This window comes from Myiozetetes cayanensis, unplaced genomic scaffold (assembly GCF_022539395.1).
Source record: "Myiozetetes cayanensis isolate MyiCay16 unplaced genomic scaffold, myiCay2020 scf6-25, whole genome shotgun sequence".
Lineage (NCBI taxonomy): Eukaryota > Metazoa > Chordata > Aves > Passeriformes > Tyrannidae > Myiozetetes > Myiozetetes cayanensis.
The window spans coordinates 35,265,422-35,286,803 of NW_026087853.1; the positions used below are offsets into that span (position 1 = coordinate 35,265,422).

Below are 21,382 nucleotides of genomic sequence, written 5' to 3' on the forward strand. Positions count from 1 at the left end.
CACAGCACTATTTCTTGCATAGTAAAAACCTCAATGTACGAAAAATATAGAGGAATATTTTGGCCATTATGTGCTTTGCTTTATGGTTGAAATACACTTTATTTTCTAGCCAATATCACTGAATAATCTCCATTGTAAATTACTCAGATTCATGATACAACATTTGTTACTTAGATTCTTCTAATTTATTACTTAAAAAGATCTTCAAAGTTACCTTCTTAAAAAATGGAAGTTTGATTTCTGTAGCCCAAGTCTCTTCTGTTAGTTTTTACAAGTATTTTGCAGGTAGGCTAAATTTGAGGGATACAGAAAACAGTTGATACAGAAAACAAATGACTAGTAATGAAAATCCACTCCTATACAAGTCTCTCAAATCTAGTTATTCCTAATCCTAGTACATTTCTCTAAACTTAACGCAGCTTTGCTTTTGACCGTAGTGAATGTAAAGGAAATGTGCACTGAAGGAGAGCGAGCTGAAATTCTGAGGGATTAAATACATGATTTCGTGTATTGGTGAGTAAGAGGAGACCAGGTATGAAGTTAAACGTGAAACATTTAAATGGGACCTGAATTTTCTTTTCATTTCTGTGTGCTTATGAAATCGGCATCAAACAACTTACAGTCCATCAGACTTAATTTTAGGAGGTTTCTAGACTTCATGTTTGAGTGAATAAACGGCAACAAAATGCTGTGAAGCACAAAATGAGGGCTGTGGATTTTATGATAGTTTTGAGTCCTTGCTATATTTGAAGAGCCATGGTTAGTCTTTTTCAGTAGACTGAAGAACCTTTTGTTTCCTGCTTCTTAAGTGTGCCTGAAATGTAAAGTTGGCCTCTTGAGGTGGGTATAAGTGTGGAGATGCAGGCTTAGTGCTCAGAGAGAGCTCATCCCAGTGTACCAGAGTTCCTGCTTGAGCTGTGTCTAGTGTTCATTTTAACAAAACCCTAAAAGTGCTACATTTTTATATTTCTTGCTAATTATTTTTTCTTTATGATCAATGTAGAGCAAGTGTTTTCAGTGGTAATCAGAAAGCTTTAGAGTATTGTAATTGCAATTTCTATAGAAGCTGTCATAGTGCCTTCAGCAGAAACTGAACATTACAGTGTTTCTCTAATTTTGTTTTGATTAAGAACTTGATAAAGAAAATAGTTTCATGCACAGATGAGTGCCTTGCTCTGGAAGTTGCTATATTGTTATTAATTCTGACTGGATTAAGCATTAATAACAAGTAGGATAAGAAGTGTACCTCAAGTCGTATTTATTTCTGTATCTGAGCATATGCCCTGGCTTAAAGGCTTGGCTCGCTAATGCCGTCTTTGTCTTTAACAATTACAGAGAATTAAGGTGGAGTCTGTGCTGCTACTTGAGTTTGTTGTCTTGGTCCCGTGGCTGTGATGTTAAATACTGCTGGAAATCCAGACTATTGTGACAGGTGCTGTAAAGGAAGCTGGATATATAGGGTGCACTTCCACATTCTGGGGAAACCAGTAAATACAAAGCAGAGAAGAAAGCCTTTATTAAGGAAAGTAAATTTTATGCCGATTACTGTGAAATGAGCTATCATCTTTTTGTAATGTATCTCTATCGATGGAAACTAAATGCCTAGACAAGATAGAAATCAACAGTCTAGTGACTAATCACTGGTAATAGGCCAGACAAGGACTTTTCCCTGTGAAATGTATTTTGAAACTCAGTTAATTTCAAAAGCAACCACATTCCGCTTCTGCCGTTTCTGGCAGTTGGCTGAGAGACAAAGGTTAACTTACCAAATGCTAACTAGTCTTTTGTTGTAAAATGTGGTTTATTCATATGCAAATAAATGAGCTTGTGTGGGGGCCAGGGAAGATGTGTAGCTGGACACTTACACCTCTGCTCTTCATGGTAATGTGTTACATCAGCTACTGCTTGACATTTCTGTGTCTTTAAAGAGATTCTCAGGCTGCATGGTCAGTTTCAAATCTATTTTTTCAGAGCAGATTCTTGACAAATCCATCAACTAGAAAGTTACCAGAAGAGTGAGCTCACTGTTCTTGTAATTCTGCAAGTTCAAGACTTGACCAAGAGATTTTTAAGTGGTGCAAAATGTTTCATCTGTTTCTACAGTTAAATGTGTTTTGCCATTAGGAAATATGGAAATGTTTCCTAAAATACAAAGTAAGATTTTCTTTCTTCATGCTCTGATATCCTGATTTACAACCATTTTCATCATACTGAACCATTCCTCTCTTTTTTAATTGTTGAAAGCATTTTATTTTCTAGAATTTGCATATTCTTAGGTCACTAGATTCAATTTTTTTCTTAATTAAAAAAAAACTCTACAGGAGTAATTTCTGTTTTTCTCTTAAGTTATTTCTGATTATCTTACAGCTTTTGGTTATTGAGATCTGTTTTTCCAAATGTAGATTGACTAAAATTGTGTTGAGGAAGTGACTGCTGTTGACTGAAATATGTGGCACTTTGCATAGTTACCTAAAATATACTGCATTTATAAAACCCTATACACTATTGGGAAATCTGATTAATTTGCAGTATATGACTGTCTTTTTCCTTGATCTCTTAAGGCACTACAACTTTCTGTATTTATTCTTTTCCCATCTGTATCAGCTAATTATAGAGCAGCTGGTAAGTATTTTTGACTCCCAGAAGTGGCTGAAGGAATTATGCACCAGTTGAGTTTTAATTCCACACTGGGCAAAGTGATTGCAAAGGGAAGAGTTAACAGCTCTTGTAGAAGGTAGTCTCAGCGTACAAACCTAGTTATTTGAAGGAGTTTTAACACATTTAAGTGTAGACCTAAAATGTTAAGCAGTGAAGCAGTTGCATTTGAAATTATGGTCATGCACACAGCCTGCTTGAATTACACTCCAGATTATTACATCGCACAATTTACTTACAATATATTCTTAAAGTATTATCCTTGCTTTTTCTAGTGTTACAAAATACAGCAGTTGTTGAGTAAAGGAATTTTTACTTCTGCACAATTTCAAAAGCAGGAATAGTTCTGCTTTGAATATCCCAGTGGTATAACTTCTTTTACTTGGTTATTCACAAAGAATGCAGTCACAGCAGTAACAAGTAAAATACTTTATTTGGTCTTTTAACCTCTATTTTGTATCGATACGTTTTTCCTGCTTACTACTAATGATGAATTAATGTCATAGGGCATCCTGTAACTACAACTGTCTTGGGCATTGAAGGCTTTCACTCCATGCATTGACAAAGTTCCCAAGCCTTCATTGATTTCACATAGTCCCCTATCTTCCTGCCCCTGGATCAATGTGTTAAGTACCTTTGAAATGAGGAGCCTGTAAGCATCTAGGATCATCAGTGCTTGTTTTAGGGGAGGTATATACTTGTTTTTTTAAACTGGGGCTATCACATGCTACTTGGAATTTCAAATATCCTTGCAGGAGCTGTCAGTTTTCTTAAGCAGAGAACTCCTTTCAGCAGTACCTTTTGACTTTCAGGGAGGTGTGGCAGCTGGCTTTCCCTAGACTATGGAGGGGGAAAAATGAAAACATACTTCAGAATATTTGGGAAAAATAAATTAAATACATTAGGGTAACTTTCCTTGCCTTCAGTTTCGCCTTGCTAGTAGGTTCTGTTAGAAGGGCTGCATAGGTACATTTCAGCTAAAAGTAACTCTCCTACCTTGGACTAACAGAGCTTTCATTTCAGTTTTTGTCTTTTTTGTAAAGGATCTTTTTATCAAGTGTAATGATTTCTTTTGGGATTTCCCAGTTGCTGGGATTTCTGTAGGTGTAGTGACAATAACGACACACTTTGGTACATAGTAGACTAATCTGTATGTTAGTAGATGTAGACCCATCCTCTCTGGAACATTTGCTTGTGCATAGCGATTACTCTGGCATGTTCAGACCATGATAGAATTCTGTAGATAAAGGAGAGAAAGTGGGAAAAATTCCAAAAGTTCTGTGCAGTGTTGAAAATCAGGGATTTCTCAAGTAAAAATGCATCCATCCAAAGAAGTATCAGCATTTTTGGAGCTGTCACCAGTCTGTGGTTTGTTCAATTGTCTTCATTTTTTTTTCCTTTTTTACCCCACCAGTGAAAAATCTGGTAACTGTAGGAATGTAATACAGCAAAGCTACACTTGTGATGTCATTCTTTTGAAGACTTGCCTACCTAGCTGCAGGGATAGATTTTGTTGTAAGATTGGTTTTGCCACAGTCTGTGTTTTGAACATTAATGTTAGGGTCATTCATGCCCGATACGGTGGAGATCTGGTTGGCTTTGCCGAGGTTCTTAATGATACTGATGTTGTATTTGGCAGTTTCCACAAAACTATTTTCTAGTAACCAACCATCTGATTCTCCCTCCAGATCTCCGAGCAGAAGGACGTTCTTCATGGCTGTTTGTAGGTACCGAACACCAATAAGTACAGAGAGCTGTAAGAAACAGTGAATGGTTAAACAGTGAGTTGAAATCACAGCCTGAACCCTACCACTAAATCAGCTTTCTGACTTGTGTATTTAGAGGCCTCCTAACTAGTATTGAGTCAAGCAGACAAACTCTGTCTGAGCAATATATCTAACCGCTCTACCAGTTAATTGCATTTTTTTAGAAAGAAAAATACAAGGGAGAGATGGATTGATTCTCTCTTCATTCTTCAGGTAACAATCCCCCTTGCGTGTTATTAGCATATAAATACCTAGAATTACTCGGGAACCCTGCAGCCTCAGAGACTGAACTAATTGATGTACAATGGATGATCAATTAGTGGAACCATTGGCCACTGGGAAAATAAAATTGTGCTATGTTAATTTCCATGGATTTTTTCCCCACTGACCTTGATTAAATCAATATTTCCTCCAAGGAGGTTTAATCATTCATATGTAAGCCATATGTGTCCTACATGCCAAGGTATGAAAATTCAAAAGGCTGGCCTATAGCAGAGGCTCAAATGTAAGTTTTGGAAAAAGCCCCGCTATCCTGGTTTCTGTTACAATTGAGATCAGCGTGCCCAGCTTGTCAATATTTAAGGGAGCACAGAGAGCACAGTTTTTTTCACATGCCAAAGGCCTGTTATTTCTGGCACCACCACCCAGCACTGCTTGAGGACTGTGAACTATTTTAATTACAGTGCTAATATTTATGCAATAGAGCAGTAATCAGAAAACTAAAACTTATTAAAAAGACAAGAAAATTCTATTGTAGCCTGTGCCACTGGGGGTCCTTTACTTGTGGATGACAACATTCAGATAACTCTCTTAACAGACATCAGGAGGAAGACTGCAGCTTTGCAGGGGTGTATGCTTCCGTGTGGTGTGCTTATTTTGATTGCATTATCAGCAGCATAATCAGTGCCATGTGTGCAGGTGCTCTGTATATGGTGAATGTATAATGGAAAAAAGGAGGCTTTGAGATATTAATACTTATGCTCAATTTTAACTATAAACAAAATTAATCTATTAAGCCAAAGACCTGCTCACATTTTGTATATTCTTTGTTAAAAGAGACTTAACCCCCAGACCTTTTCATATAATTTCCTTGCAGTTGTGTCAGTGCATACTGTCTTGTATCTGATCTAGTAAGTGCTTCAGTGAAGGAAATATGCTATATTCTATTGAAAAAGCTCTGTAAATACACAGAATTGTATAGATAATTTCTGATAGACCTCATCTTCGATGAGATTTGCTTCTGCTCTGTGGACTTTGGGAAAGTCCTGTACTAAAGGAAGTCCTGCAACATTCCTGAAGTGCCTGTGGACTTTGGTTGCTGAGGCACTTCTCATGTTACACCATATTTGTTGCCCATCTTATAGAGACAGAAGACTCTGATTAATCTGACACACACCATTTTCGTGAGACTTACCTCAAACAACCAAATAAGCAAAGCTGCAATGCCAATGGATCTCATAATACTGGTGTAGTAATCCAGCAGGGCCTCTCGGCACCCCTTCACCCAGATATTGAGCTCCTCTGTCAGAAAGTCATAGTTGTAGTGAGCACTGTTGTTGGTCAGCTGGTACTGGATGCAGGGCCGTGGGGAGCTGGGGTTGCAGCAGCTGAAGGGTACTCCATCCACCAGGAACCTCCCGTCAACGTTGCTCTTTAGACGGCTGCAACAGGACAGAAAGTTCGGGCATTACAAAAGTCGTGTCAGCAGCAGGTGGTGCCCGTGATTTTAGCAAAGGAAATAATGCAAGTCTGCTGCAATGTAGGCCTCTCCAATGTAACAAAAGGAAAATGGGGATATATTTTCAACAGGAAAAAGTTGCTTACTACAGGAAAATGGAATTTTTAATGGTCTGTGTTTAAGTCTGGTACAAGCACAGCACCTCACCTGATTCGTGGTACTGTGCCACAAGACGTGAGTTCAGTGTTCACAGAGATGTTTCCTTTTTAGGTATCTTTGTGCTGAAAATACTAAAGACAATTTCTGAACCTCTTTATCTTGGTGGAACTCTAATGGAAGTTATGTCCCTTCAAATCCTGTTTCACTACTTCCGTGTTGATTTTCAATTCAGTCATTCCTTAGGAGAGAACCTAAGACAAGAATAACTTTGCCTACCATGAGAACCACTGGAAATTGTCCGCTGGCCTTTCATCACTGTACCCATTGCAATGGCTAGTTCAGCAAATATTCTGAAACTAATTCACAAGGGAGTTTCTGCTTCTTGTAACTATAGTTTTTGTAACTTTAAAAAGCATATTTATTACTAAAATTTATTCCTTTCCCTCCCCCATAAGGTCAGGAGGAAAACGTGGGGAAAGAGGAAAGATAAAATAGGAATAAGGAAAAAAAATGGGAATGGGATGGGAAGAGGACCGAGTCTCAGATTAATCACAATTTCCTGGAACAGTTAAGTGAATCTGTGATATCTGCTTTCCTTGTATTACCTTCTCTTTAGCATGAAGTCTTTAGTATTTTCAGCACAAAGATACTGCTTAGAAACAGAAGTCCACACAAAGATGCACTAGCTAAAGAGAAGTACTTTCAAATGAAACATAAGCTCCTAGGAAGCTCAGTATTTGTGGCAGTGCTTTGATGGCAGAATAACTGCCTTGATTTTATTACTGTGACCCTGCTAAATACAACCTTCTTCCCTGCCCCCCCCCCATTTTTCTTTTTTCTATTTTTCCTTTTTTTTTCCTCCCCTCCTTTTTCCTTTGTTTCTTCTCATCCTTTTTTTCTTTTTTATTCAGGTGATGGTTTGTGTTTTGTTTTAAGATTCTTTCAAAACCATCTTCCTCAAACCAAGTAAGTCAGGAAGTTCATCTGCCATTTCCCACCTAGGAGTGGGATAGGCGTGAATTCCTCTCCATTTTCAAGTCTAGCTCTTCACTTTGTGGCCATCACATTCCTGGTAATGGCAGCAGAACGAGACCAGTGCAAAGAACCCAAATTATGCACTGAAACTATACTGAAGTGTGTGAGCTGTGTCATGGAACAGGCAAAACCATGAAAGGGAAATAAGGAATGGAGTCAGAGAGGCACAAAATGGAAGACTTGAATGCTGGAGGAGAAAAGAAAACTCTCAAAGGGAGGAGAGGAAGACTGGCACATTATGAAAGGGAGGCTTTTACCGGGTTCAGGAAAATGCCCTCTATATTTTAGGGCTTCATGTATATTTAATGACCCAGATACAGTACAGCATCTAAAATGGATAAAATACAGTCTCTTAAACTGGTTCTTAACCTTTTCTTTTGATCCCAAGCATCAATTCAGCTATTTTTTTTTAATTCTTTTGCTATATGTTTCTACTGCCAACAGCATCAGTTTCCAGACTTGGTTTTGTCGTCTTGCCATTGTGTTGTCTCTGTCAGTGGCAAATTAAAGAACGTTGGTACTGTTAGAAGGGAAGACCTCAGTGACTGAGGCTCAGTGTGTGAGGCATTCACGGCTATTTGTTGTTGCAGTTCAAAGTTGTTGTGGTATTGTCAAAGCAAAAATTACTTTTAAGGCTAAAAAAGAAGATGATTTTCACCTAAAGAAAGCAATGACAGGATTATACTACTATAACCTGCCTCATCTTCTGACCTGTCTCCATGCCTTGTCACTTTGAGGTGTTGGCAGTGGAGCCATAGAAGAGAGGGGAGGGAAAAGGGTAATGAAGAAAGATGAAAAGTTCAGTTTTAGAAAGGTTACATGTAAGTGACAGTATGTCAGTTCTCAGCTGCTTTGCCTCTTAGTCTTCCAACTGACATACAGTACAAGTTGAAACCAAAAAAAGTTTGATTCCTTCTCCATACTTTCTGAACATTACCAGCTGGGCTTTGCTTCCAGTGATTTCACATTAACTAAATGTTTTACTACCAGACTTTTAGAAATCGCGGTATAATGTGGTTATACCAGCATCAACTTGTATCCTGGCCATCCAGCTGAAATTAACCAATTTATACACAGCAAAAGAAGTTCTGAAATTACTTCCCTCACACACATTTCACTGTCATCTTCTGCCAAAATGGGACAAAAATTAACTGACAGTGTATTCTCAAAATAATTTGCAGAGCACAGGTGACCCTGCAGAAGAAAACAATTTAGTTAAGACCCTGGATAAAACATTGCTGTTTCTGCATGCCTTGCAGAAATAATAGGCAGGATATTTTACTTTGGAACCTCACAATAAGATACTACTTTTCACTTCTTTGTTGTCATGTCCCTTTTCCCTGTGGAACCAGGATTCAAAACATCTCTGTATCAGTCTGTTCTATGTGATACTTCCTAACTTCTCTCTTGAGAACACTTGTAAATCTTGCTCTATGTCCACAGACAACTATTTATGCAGGCTGATAACCTCTTATCTGTATTCTCCTAGGCCCTGCATTCTGGCATATTTGCAACTCTGTATATACACTTTCCTATGATGGCAGTTCCAAGTTGCAAATTCAGATAAAATAAGATCTTTGGCCTCCCTTCCTCTGCCTTTATTGTGACTGATTTTTGAGTTCAACAAAACAAAGCACTTGACAAATGCCAGTCAAGCTCTTTGTGTTTGTCCTTCCAAGGAATACAAAGCTACTACACTCTTGTCAGGACTTTTTTCAGCTTTAGAAGAATTATTACATGTTAAATTGTCTACTTACAGAAATTTTAATTGTTATTTTTTTCTGTTGTCTGTAAGTATTACCAGACTCTTCTTTTTGAACATATAATTCCACAGTTGCTACATCATGTGAAGCACTACCACCAAAAAAAAAACCAAACAGGTAAAGGGTTCTTCTCCTTTTTTATTCAGTGTACCTGGTGATTGGCACTTTCTCACATGTGAACATATAGATTTGAACTTGGCTTTGCAGAATCTAATACCTTGAAGGAGAAAGGCCTTTCGGTGTTTAGGATTGACTGTGCAATGTATTGATAGCACAATCCTCTTTTTCTTTCCATTATCAGCTCCCTGTAACTGAAATTAAATTTTTGAGGAGCTAACTCACCACATTAAAAAAGGAAAGATACATCTTTGCTTTGCTTAGCATCCCTAAAAGGTTAGCAAAAGGCAGCCTTTGCTTGTGCATGTAGTTAGTGTCTTTTGCAAGTAATGTGGTCATTCTTTATTAAGATACATGGGTCCAGTAAAAAGGCTTTGCTTTCTCGAATGAATTTTTCTCCTAGATTTTTTGCTATGACTAGTAAATACTTACTCTTGAACCTCTTTAGAAGCCATATTCAGATAACGAGGAGATACCCACTGAATTTCAAACCAGTCTCTAAAGCCATTGTTTCCACAGCAATGGAATCCAATTTGTAACAAATCCACTGTTTTCTTCAAGAAACATCGTCCAGGTATGTCCGTGTCTTTATAGAACTTAATAGCATCCCTCAGTCCCAGGTAGAGAGACTCTTCCAGCTCGTTCCTCATGGTGTAGCACATGAGAGCACCCACCAGGATGCAGAAGGTAAAACAGAAGGTACATACGATGTATGGCAGCATAACAAGTTTCCATCGAGAGAACTTGTTGGCGTCTGAGCAGTCATAGCAGATTTTTCCACCCAGAAAGTTGATGATACATGCTATGACCCCCACAGAGATCAGCATGTTGGGGACGGAGTTAATGTCCCCTTTTGCCATCACTTCTTTGCGCTTCTTGATCTCTATTTTCAGAAAGAGGCCGAGACTGAAGAGAATGATCCCGCTCACTACAGAAACCCAGTTGAGTATCCATAAGATCTGGGCCAGTTTGTCCCTCTTAGTTTTGGTGAATTTTACTTTGAGAACAGCCATAGTCAGATCAGCGTTAGGAAAAGAAGTGTAGGTCAAGGGAAGCTCGTAAGTGGATTAGGGGCATGTGTCCAAGGCATGCAGTAGAAATCTGAAGAAGAGAGAGAGAGAGAGAGAGATTACTGCCTGTCTGACCAGGTATTATTGACCATTTATAGAGACTACAGAGAACTTCCTGTGCAGCCTCACGCACTTTCAGTCCTGCCCAGGGAGTGCCCCAGTGAAATTTATTGCTTGAATTTCATACACTTAAAAAAAAATTCTAAGGACCAACTAGAGCAATTATAAACAAGTGAACAGTACAACCAATGACTCTAGATTTCTGTGGATTTTTCTCAAGGGATATTTTCTGTGCAGGCCTTCTGATGTCTAGAAGTGAGCTGGGCTGCTGGCTTTCCTTCCAGAACACTCACAGTGTTTTTTCCCTTGAACTTGTTGCCTGTATGTTCTTGACAATTATAGGTATTTATTATTCTTAGATTACTGTATTATGGTTAGGTTTGTGTTAAAAAGTTGAATAAGCAGGACAAAACCAAATATATACAGCATAATCACATAAACCTTTTTTCCCTATAGAAAAAAATGTGAAAATAACAGAAACAGAGTATCCTATGGGTATTTTTAGTAATTTCATTAATTATGTGCAGTGAAATGTGATTTTTCTAGCAAAAAGCAAGTATTATCCCTACATGTACAGTACTAATATATGATCACTCTGGCAAAATACTGCAGGGGCAAAATGACTGCCGTTATCAACAGAGACAAAATGTTATACAAATAGTTAAACTATCAATGACTGTGCTGGTTTTCTAGAAAATATTATCAAAAATTTATTAACTTTTAAGTGTTATGATCTGAATATATTTTTGGTGAACATCCTCCACTGCATTTTTCCACTTGATCTGGCATAAAAGCACTACCATTTTTATGTAAAGTAACAAATCACCCTACAAAAAAAAAAAAAGGCAGAACATCTTCACACCTTAAAAATCAGCAGTTTAGGATGTTCTATTTTTTCTCTGATAGACCTCCCTTTCTTTCTAAAAGTTCTTATTAAAAAACAGTTCTTGGAATAGCATGATGTATTAAATAAGGCCTATTTAATCTTCAGGGAATCCCTGTCACTCTCTTAACCTCTGCTTCTGCAGCTAAAGTTGCTTGCTCTTTGTCTTGAGAACTGTGACAATCACACCTTAATCCAACCGTCCTACCACCAACCATAAACTGGTTTTCTTTCCGAGCCCCCCATGTTGCAGTCAGAATCCTAAATGTCATTCCCACACAGAATGGGATGAATGTTGATTGTGATCACAGTGTGATAATCGTATCGATGACGGACACTTCTGTGCAAACAAGTCCAGAGAATAGTCATTTATAAAACTGTAACACTTTCTTCACATGGTTCTTCTATGGTATCTTTCAGACCTTATTTGAAAGGATCATGCTCTGCTGGCACAGAATTGAGCCCCCATAGGAATTCAGCTGACAGCCTGCCTGATAAGCCCAGAGACAGTATCTTTGATTGCTTTGCCAGTTAAGCAGTTCGTGACTTGACCTTAAATAGCTGTAGATGACGGCTGCTAATAGGTTTATTTGCCCCTGATACTCGGGTCAAGGAGCTCACAACAGCGAGAATCTGTTGTGAAATTCCCTGACTGCTGCTATGCAGTTCACATTCCATGGCCAGTATATATGAATGAATGCATCATGCACTGTTTGCTTCTATGAAATACATGTATGTACTTGTAAAATGCCTCTAGCATGTTAGGCACACATATAGTTACAGTGTCACTGAAAACGCCCTACTTGCCAAATATATTTTGCTTTAACATTTCAACAAAAGTTGTAAACAGTTCTACCTTTACTTAAAATTCATCTACTCAAGAAGCATTGTTGATTTTGGAAGATGTAAATTTCACAGAATCACAGAATATCCTAAGTTGGAAGGGACCTAAAATGGATCGTTGAATCCAACTCCTGCCTCTGCACAGGACACCTCAACAATCCCACCATGTGCCTGAGAGCATTGTCCAAATGCTCCATGAGCTTTGGCAGGCGTGGGGCCATGACTACTTCAGAGAAGGCTCCAGCTTGCCTAAGCTCATGGAGGGTCCCTGTGGCATAAGGGGAGACTGAGGCTCAAGTATAAAGCTGAGTTTAACAGACTATTATCTTCCTTTGGGGGAAAGTTTTAGCTATTCTTTAATGCAAGCTGGGAGGCTTTTTAATTTGAAACTTTCTGTCATATTCTAACCGTAGAGAAATTTGAAGCTGAATTCCATAAGCAGGGCTATATTCACTCTCATGTAGCTATTCTGATGTAGCTCCCTCCCCCATTTTCAAATGCCTAAAATTTAAAAAAAAAAAAAAAAATTCTGTGCAAGAGAAACTCTCCTAGTAATTCCTTGCCTCCGGTAATTCTCATATGGTTTTTCCAGATTTCTGGGTACAATTTTAGTATTGTTTTAAGACCAGATTTCATGGAATATTCACATTCATCTAACAGAGGTACCCACGCCACAGTCCTACACCAGCATAAGATCATATGAGCCCTAGTGCCAGAGGAGGGGGGTTGTTGTATGCAGTGACCACTTGTTGACTGACTCTGGCTGTCACTGATATACCTGGGATTGCACAAAGGATCTCTGGGACACACTGTGCTGCTCATGAAACTCTGAGTGCATTTAGTCTGGGACAGAAGAACCAGTTACCCAGTCCATTCCTGTGTTCCCAGCTTCTGCGTGGATATTTATCTTGAGATTATTTTTACCTATGCTAACAGTTTACTGAATTTATTTCAGATAATGAGAAGACTTGCTCTGCAACATGTATCTGTTCTTCGCTGAGTTACGTTTGGCAGCAGGTTACTGTAAAACCAAAACCAGCAGTTCAGTGGAACTAACACCTCTATCAAAGTTCTTAGAAACCTGTGCACATAAGCCACTCCAGAATTATGAATCATATACACACAGACATTTTTCCCCTAGTTATAGCAGAGCAAACTGGATTTTATTCTATAAAGGAAGAAATATTTCTTTCAACAGAAGAAACCAAATAAATATGTAAATTTCTCCCCTAATATCAATACCGTTCTCAAGCTTTTCTTGTCTAACTCACTTTAAACACAGCTTCAATCACCATACAGTAGCTTTTTGCTGCCAAGATGCCACCTACCTGTTCCTTTGCTATCAAATTCCTCTAACTACATAGAACATGACATAGCACAGCTATTTACTTGTTAGTAACATTTACTTATTAGATAAAAATTGTCCAATGAAATTTGGCTTGCAATTTTGCCATAAACAAATCACATCTTATTTTACTGATTTTACTAAAATTTGCCATTGTATGTAAACACACATTCCTATTTGTGACACTGTAAAAGAAACTACTAACCTGCTTCAGAGGACTGAACAGGAACTTGAAACTGGTAACTTGATGAATACAAGGGAGAAAATACCTGAATCAAACATCCTGAGGATGATGGAAACACTGATTTCCTGATGTCTCTTTGGTTGTCCTGTCTTCACACTGACTCGCCAGTGGAGACGGAGAAAAAGACTTTAGCTCTCCTGCCCGTGCTAATCTGTCTTTCATCTCTAATCATAGCTAAGAGATTTATTTCCAGGTTCTTATGCCACCGGGTTAAATCCTGCAAAACAGGCCAATTAACTGAGTGTGGACTGAGATCTCATCAACAAAATGTTTTATAGGAACTTGTTTTACCTTTTTACTCCTCCGCAGGTTTGCACTAGTCAGTGACAGAGACTGTTCTTCAGTACCTGTTAATGTCTTCAATAGTTCTTAATTTGTTCTTAACAATAAATATGCCTTCAAAAGAGAGAAAATGAGAATAATGAAACTTTGTGATTCTGTGTGAAGGAAAAATCTGTCTTAGGAAATTATCATTTACATTCACTATTAAGTGCCTTACCCATCATTACATATTTTGTTGCTTTGGATGGAATTGTCCGTCCTTTTGTGTACTGAATGCAACTGTGTGCAAGAAAGGAATTCAAGTAACCAAGAGCAATTGGGTCATCCTGTATGACTCACAGTAGATTCTGGTTTGGGAAGGTTTCCAGGTTCAAGAACAATCTAGTAGAAACCTCTGTTCCTAGACTCTTATCTAGCTCTATTCCACGCCAGAACCAAAAGCAAAAGCATCACATGTCCTCTGGAATTTCTGAGCCCAACACGTAGGAATTTATGGGACAGGCACAGCTGGGTTGAACTGGCAGCAGTAGTGGCAACAAGCTGAGTCTGCAGCAATGCTTGATCAAGTTGGTGGTGATGTCAGTCCCAGAACTGAATCAGTAAGCAGGACCAGGTTTGGTCTATAGGGTCCATAACACATCGGCACAGCAGAGAGAGTTCGGTGAGCACGACTGACTGCAAGGGACCCTGCACCAAGCATTGTAATGTTTATGATTATTCTCAGAAGCATAAACTGTCCTCTCCCAGCTAATGATAAGCAATAAAACAATACCCTGATAATACTGTAATTCTAACTCTGCATTCTGGGAATACACCTGCTCACCTCGTTTAGGGTCTTGTGTAAAGGTGGACACCCCTCTGCAGGCAGCAGTATTATCACACTTATTACTGGGGAGAGGTGAAAGATCAGTTATCAGGGCAACTCACTCTATCAAAGTCTGGTGTAAAGCAGAGACTGGAGTATCTAGCTACAGTATTCTAAAATTTAAAAACAATTAAATCTTGTGCATTTGCCAGAAGCTATTTTATACATCTGCATGGAAAAAGGAGGCTCATAATTGTCAGCATCATTCTGTTGTGTCCATGTGGTGAAAATCCCTGAGGACATATTCCAACAGGATAAAGTCATACAATGAAATTCTCTCCCTTTTCAGTTTTTCTGATAAAATCAAACTCATATCTAATGTTTATGCTACAAACTCTATCCAACAATGCATTGTCCAGTACTGCATGGCAAACATACAGACCTGTTTCCTTGATGTGGGGAGAAGTCCCCTCAGCGTGCCTTTTGCTGGCAACTTTGGTTTGGAAAAATGTAATTTACCATAACTTCACCTTTTTAGAGAAAGTATTTGGAATAGGGCTTCCAGCTTTCTACATTGCTTATGTGCTATTGATTCAGAGCACATGTGATACATCTGGGACCTGTTGGATCTACTGCAGTTGGACCACACAAATGCTTGCGTACGATCAAATAAAACACAACTGCATTGAATTATTCCTCTGCACGTGAATCATTCATGCTTTGAACTTGCTGTACTTGTGCAAACCCCAAGGGAATATGTTGTATCTGTTCAAAAGTGTGCATTTATGTCCAGATAACTCTACAGAAGCATATTTAACAGGTATAATCTATTCCTTGTGTACAGCACAAGTACAGAAATGTACACATTTTGAGCTGCTCTTCTGACTGGGATGTGATATTTTAGAAACCTGGACAAATGACTGAAGTCCTTTTCTGTGTTCAGAAAAACTTCACTTGTGAAAACTGCTCGCATCTATGGAACTCCAGACATATGTTGTCCCTGAGTATTAGAAAATGTTGCTGCCTTAGTTACCTACTGGCAGAAAAATGCACCTTCCCTGTGGTTGCTTTGCAACACAGATCGAGTATTTGCATGCATGAAAGCAAGCAAGCAGGAGATGGCACTGCTGCTGTATGTAAGCTTTTTCTACACTATAGAGTAAGAAGCTTTTTTTTTTTTTAATTTGTGTTAGAGACTAGAGATCATTCACAGAGCTAATGGAAGCTCAAGAATGGCTCATTTTAAGAAATTACTTAAATCCAATCTTAACGCAACTAGAGGTCAATGCTACCTGTATATTTTGTTCCATCTCATAATGGAAAATGGTTTCAGCTGCAAAGTTCATATCAAAATCTGAATTATTCAGAAATTAGTTGTGTTTTATGGCAATCTATAATTAACCATGATGCATTTTCTCACAGACCTGCTGGGAAGCCTGGCCACCAAGACCACAGAGTAGCATTTCATAACTCTGCAGGAGTGGCTGTACATGTGGGACTGACATCTATCACCCAGCAGTACAAAAAGAAATCACACACTTTCCTGCTCATAGTGGAGACTGCTGTGCTGTGACTTTGGATTTGAAAGAGGTAGATCTAATACATGTTTGGCCAATTACTTACCTATTTAGTACCATTCATAAAGTCCACAAGCAAGGACAGACGTGTTACAAATCAGTGTGATGAAATAAGTAGTCGGGATGATGCATCCTGCAAAGTTTAATTTTACATCTAGTTTCCAAATTATTATTTTTTTTTAATATTTGGATGGATTTTAATTTCACCATGTATTTAAAGTAAATTATAACTAACAGTATGAGATTTTGGAGTACTGGACTAAAGGTGGAGGCACTCAGTGAGTCTGATGCAAGCAGGTACTATATGGCCTTTCTTTAACATGTCAGTGCTTCAGAGGACAAGTCCATATTCAGGAATAGATTCTCATGATGTGTATTAATTGGGAGGGAGCATGAACAAGTGAATTCAGACCATCTGCTTTTTTTTGGCTTCTGTAAAGTTGTGAACCACATGGTAGATACTGAGAGACTTAAGTTATTAAGCAAATAGAAGCAACTGGGTCTTTGCAGAACATTCATTTCTCAATTACATTTCTGAACTTTTAGGGAAGGAAATATAGTGGTATTTCGATGATTATGGTTGTTTTAGTTAGATAGGGATTACCTATGTTAAGTCAGAACATTTGAAATTCTTAAGAAATTGCAGAGTTGAGAGGGAATGTGAAAATTCAAAGGCAAGAAGTAATGGCAATAGACAATAATTTAAAATAAACCAGTTTGTACATTAAAAGGTACATTAAAATGACACAAAGCTTATTGAAAACTAAGTCAGTTATATGTTTTTACAACTACAGCTATACACTGTATTATCGTGCTGTACTCTGTTCCATGAAAAATACAAATACTGTAACTGTAGCTCATTTAATTGCCTGAAGAACATCGCAGATTAAACAAATCAGAAAAAGAAGTACTACAATTTTCCTTTTTCAGATGTTTAAAGGTTATAACAATATGAATGCTGAAGCCAGTCTCAGGCAAAAACGAAATTGTAGCAGACCTGCATGAACTGCAGTGCATAAGTATGGCTAGTCTTTTGGGCTACTGTATCTTGCAGGAAACTCCATGTTGGTACCTGTCAAGCTGACTCTGATTTCAATCCATGGAAGCTGTACTGTCCACAACCTCTGAGTCATCCACTCCTGACTCATGGTGAGTCATTACAAATGCAAAACTAAGGCACAGAAATTCACCTTAAAATCAGAACAGCAGTCTATGGTAAAGCTGGAAGTAAACCTGTATTTTAAATTGGTTGGTAACCTAAAACTCCCATCTTGGCTGTAACGTTTTTCTGAAGACTAGAATCCATTTTTACAACCTTATTCATAATAAGACCATGAAGCAATCTTCCTTTTCACCCTTGTACCTTATTCAATATGGATCTTATCCTCACAAGCCACTTATCAGGAAGCTTTTTGCAGAATGGAATTATACACATATTATGAGGACTGGCAACAGAATTGCCCTTACATAATGAGCTAAAATTTCCTTTTTTAATTCCATATCTCATAGCATAAATACTTAGGTGCACTATACTACCAGCTGACCCTTCTTCCCCTAGCAAAGTAGTCAGATGTACACTGTCACATTTCTCATTGAAGAGACCTCCTATACTAATCAGGAACTCTCCCTATTCTCAGCTTATTATAAACCTGATGTTGATGCTGTTTTTCATTCTTTAGAACATGATTTGAACTGAACAATATTACTCAGGACATCTTGTAGGGAATTTGAGATTCTTTTAGAAAGAAAAGACAGTTACCAAGAAAAAAAAAAAAGAGTTACAATGCTCCTAAAGCTGTCAAATTGACAAAAGCCAGCACCTAGACACAGGGCTCTTAGAGCTCTTCTGAAAAAGATTCCAGATTCTTCTGTCCCTTCAGTGGTGTCCTCATGCTTATTGACACTGTGTCTAGAAATCATGATTTGTGAAAAAAGACTGAGGGAACTCAATTCCTTAGTGCAGAGAAGACTGATGGTGAGAGTTGAAAATAGGATTCAAGTAATTTTAAAGGTAGTTACATAGAGAAAGGGAGAAAATTCCTTTGGTGATAGGATATGAGGAGAATAACAGGTGAAATCACTCTTTTAGTGAGAATAGTGAAACAGCCCATGAAAAAGCTTGATTTCCATCAACAGAACAACTTTTATAACAGGTTGACAAACACTGGCCAGGAATCTTGTGGGGACAGTTGGTCCTTCCTTGGAAAAAGGGCTGAACTAGATTTGTCAAGGTCTATGATTTGTCATTTGCTATGAACTGGATAACTGTTTAAACATCTACAAAACTTGCTAAGTGCTTTCTTGTCTTTGGTCAATACTTCTTTGCTCATTGACTTTTGCCAGATATGTGAGCTTATCAAATGTGCTTACTTTTCTACTCTTCAGTGAGAGCAGTTTTCACCTCTATTTGTATATTAATTTTTGCTTACAATTTTCAACAAATTCTAGGATTTGATGCATGTTCATTTACTGACTAACCAAACCTATGAATTTTCCATCTCTATGAAATCTGTGCTTCCTGCTATCGTAATTTTTTTCTTTTTCTCTCTTCTCTTTCCCGACAGTCATTTGATTTCTGACTCTCCAAAAAATTGTATGAGCTTTGTCTTCCACTTCTGTGGTCAACTAAGCAGAAACATTATTCAGAACTTCTGACTCATACAGAAATAAATAAATAACCCCAAGCTGCCAAAGTCCAGACAATGAAGTTCCAATGGAAGTGTTTGAAATCAGTGAGTCTGTACTTTGCAGGATGAGTCATCTACTCCCATACATGTTTATTTGAAGAGAATAACTGTAGAGTTCGGGTGGTCTTGCATGCTTTTAATCATGTCACCCTTCTCCATCAGCAGCCATGTGCATACTATACATTTGTGTCTAGGTGTGGGTTTTAATTTTTAAAGATTCCTTGAAGAAACATTAGGTCATTTCTTTCAGACAAAAACCACTGAAGAAAATTCTCACATCTCCCTCACCGCACAAAAAAGAAGATTTTCAGGAAAGCAAACTTATTTTTCCATTTCCATCCCTTATAAAACGTAAGGAAGGAGAAGTTAGAAGCAGCAGAAAATTGTGTTCCATTTACAGACAATCCTGGAAATTCTGATCTAGTTCTTCAAACAAGAAAGATATTAGAAGCTTATATGTGGGTATATTTTCATTCTCTGATCTTTTTTAAATTAAAAAATTGTAAAAGCTAGAGCTGTCTCTAGTTGTGTCCAGAAATAGCTTGCTGTCACTTTGGTCTTTAAAGGCTCGTTTCTATATTTTTAAAATTCAGACCAGTTGTATTTATTGCCTCATTATGTGATTTAATACTTACTATATTTAGTATTAATAAATTATGCATAGTACTTATAATTATAAATTATTATTATTAAATATGGAAGCTATATTAGACATGTAAGAAGAACATCTTTACAGGACTGGGGATTATTTTTCCTACAGTCAAACTTCTCAGCAAGTCATATTCCCATGCATATGCCATGCACATACCAGCAGAACTAAATTTTTTTGTTCACATCTTTCCATAGCAACTACATGGTTATAATAAACTTTGGTCAGGTAAGCCTTTGGAGTTTGGAGTAATTTCTCACAGTAATCCTCCTGCTCTCTGACTTCAGAGTTCTGGTGTGCAGTACCTTTCTTCTCCTTGCAGTCTACGGCCAAGTTAGTTAGACATCCACTTTTGAACTAAGACAAGACAGTTTGTGTTGTGGTTTAACCCCAGCTGGTAACTAAGCCCCACCCATGCAGCTGCTCTCTCGCTCCCCCCACCCCTGCCCCAGGAAGGAAAAAAAGTGGAAAGAAAAGGCAAACCTTGTGGGTTGAGACAGGAACAATTTAATAATTGAAACAAAACATAAAAGATAGTAATAATTTGACACTACTACTAATTGTAATGAAATGGAGAGAGAAAGAAACGCAAGGCAAACAAGTGATGCTCAGTGCAGTTGCTCACCACTCGCTGACCAATATCCAGCCTGTCCCCCTGCAGCCACTGGAACCTCATGGCCAACTCCTTCCCCATTTATATACTGGGCATGATGTTCTATGGTATGAAATATCCTTTTGGACAGTTTGGGTCAGCTGTCCTGGCCATGTTCCCCTCCAGCTTCTTGTGCACCTCTTCATTGGCAGAGCACTGGCAACAGAAACATCCTTGATTTGGAGTAAGAACAACTTAAAACCAACCAAAACCTCAGTGTGTTGGTCAACATTATTCTCATATTAAATCCAAAATACAGCACTGTACCAGCTACTAAAAAGAAAAGTAACTCTATCCTGGACAGTTTGCTTTACTGATTTACTTTGCACCACCTGAGATACTTAAAAATCTCCAGAACAAACAGAGGTGCCCATTTGCAGTGGTTTACAGCTGCTGAGTAACAGCTGCAAAAAGAGACACATTTTTACATTGAGATAGCCAATTAGCACTAAGAATGTACAAGCTGAATAAAGGGCATAGGACAGTTTATGGCTCAGGGTAACTTTTTCCAAGGCTAATCAACACAATGCATCTAAGCTTAACTACATGAACTATCAAAAAAAAAAAAAAAAAAAAAGCTGGAGAGCTGGAGTACCTCAATTTCATATTTACATAGAGATTTTAATGTGCTGGCGGGTTTTGGGAGTTGGTTGGTTGGGGTTTTTTTGGTGTGTGCTGAAGATATTCTGCAAGTTTGCCTTGACAGAGGAAATGCTGGTATCTGTTATATTTGCCATCATCTCTGAACCAAATATAGTAGAACAGAAAGCCTTGACACTCTTGGTGTATTTCTGGAGCAGTGAGTTAAAAAAGATTAGATCTTTTCTGTAAAGACCTCCTTCACATAAGTGGAAACAGATTTTCCTTTTAAAAAGGCTCAGTTTCAGTTTATTTTTTTCCCTGCTTGACTTTCATTCGAACCATTCAGGTTTTGTCTAGTTATGAAAAGTGCATGGTAATTTGGAAACTAACAGATCACTATAACTCACTGACGGTGAAGGGAAAGTCTATTTGGTCTTTTAAAGCTTGCAGCGTGCATGCTAAGAAGACATGTACTGATGTGATTTCCATGATAATGTGCATGTCAATGTGATTGTATTAGATAATGATTT

The 21,382-nt window shown here is 38.1% G+C and overlaps 1 protein-coding gene across 2 annotated transcripts; it reads right to left on the reverse strand.

Moving 5' to 3' along the window:
• Positions 1-2,624: 2,624 nt before the first annotated feature.
• On the reverse strand, positions 2,625-20,782 carry LOC126650494 (photoreceptor outer segment membrane glycoprotein 2). Of its 2 annotated transcripts, XM_050335347.1 has the most exons (5): positions 20,244-20,782; positions 13,910-14,014; positions 9,606-10,274; positions 5,836-6,082; positions 2,625-4,409 (listed from the first exon to the last, which is right to left on the reverse strand). In XM_050335347.1, the coding sequence occupies exons 3-5, from the start codon at positions 10,184-10,186 to the stop codon at positions 4,143-4,145; spliced, it is 1,095 nt and encodes a 364-aa protein (XP_050191304.1). In that variant the 5' UTR covers positions 10,187-10,274; positions 13,910-14,014; positions 20,244-20,782; the 3' UTR covers positions 2,625-4,142. The 2 variants fall into 2 exon arrangements, with proteins under 2 accessions (XP_050191304.1, XP_050191303.1); XM_050335346.1 differs by lacking the exon at positions 20,244-20,782 and having other exon boundaries at positions 13,910-14,066.
• Between the last annotated feature and the right edge of the window lie 600 nt (positions 20,783-21,382).

What these genes read in the sequence shown, in the direction of transcription:
- LOC126650494 (XM_050335347.1), bottom strand. Translation starts at nt 10,186, where the DNA reads ATGGCTGTTCTCAAAGTAAAATTCACCAAAACTAAGAGGGACAAACTG. An exon ending in GCTTCTAAAGAGGTTCAAGA is followed by an intron (nt 6,083 to 9,605) that starts GTAAGTATTTAC and finishes GTCCTGTTGCAG; the next exon opens with CCGTCTAAAGAGCAACGTTG. An exon ending in TGCTTATTTGGTTGTTTGAG is followed by an intron (nt 4,410 to 5,835) that starts GTAAGTCTCACG and finishes TGTTTCTTACAG; the next exon opens with CTCTCTGTACTTATTGGTGT.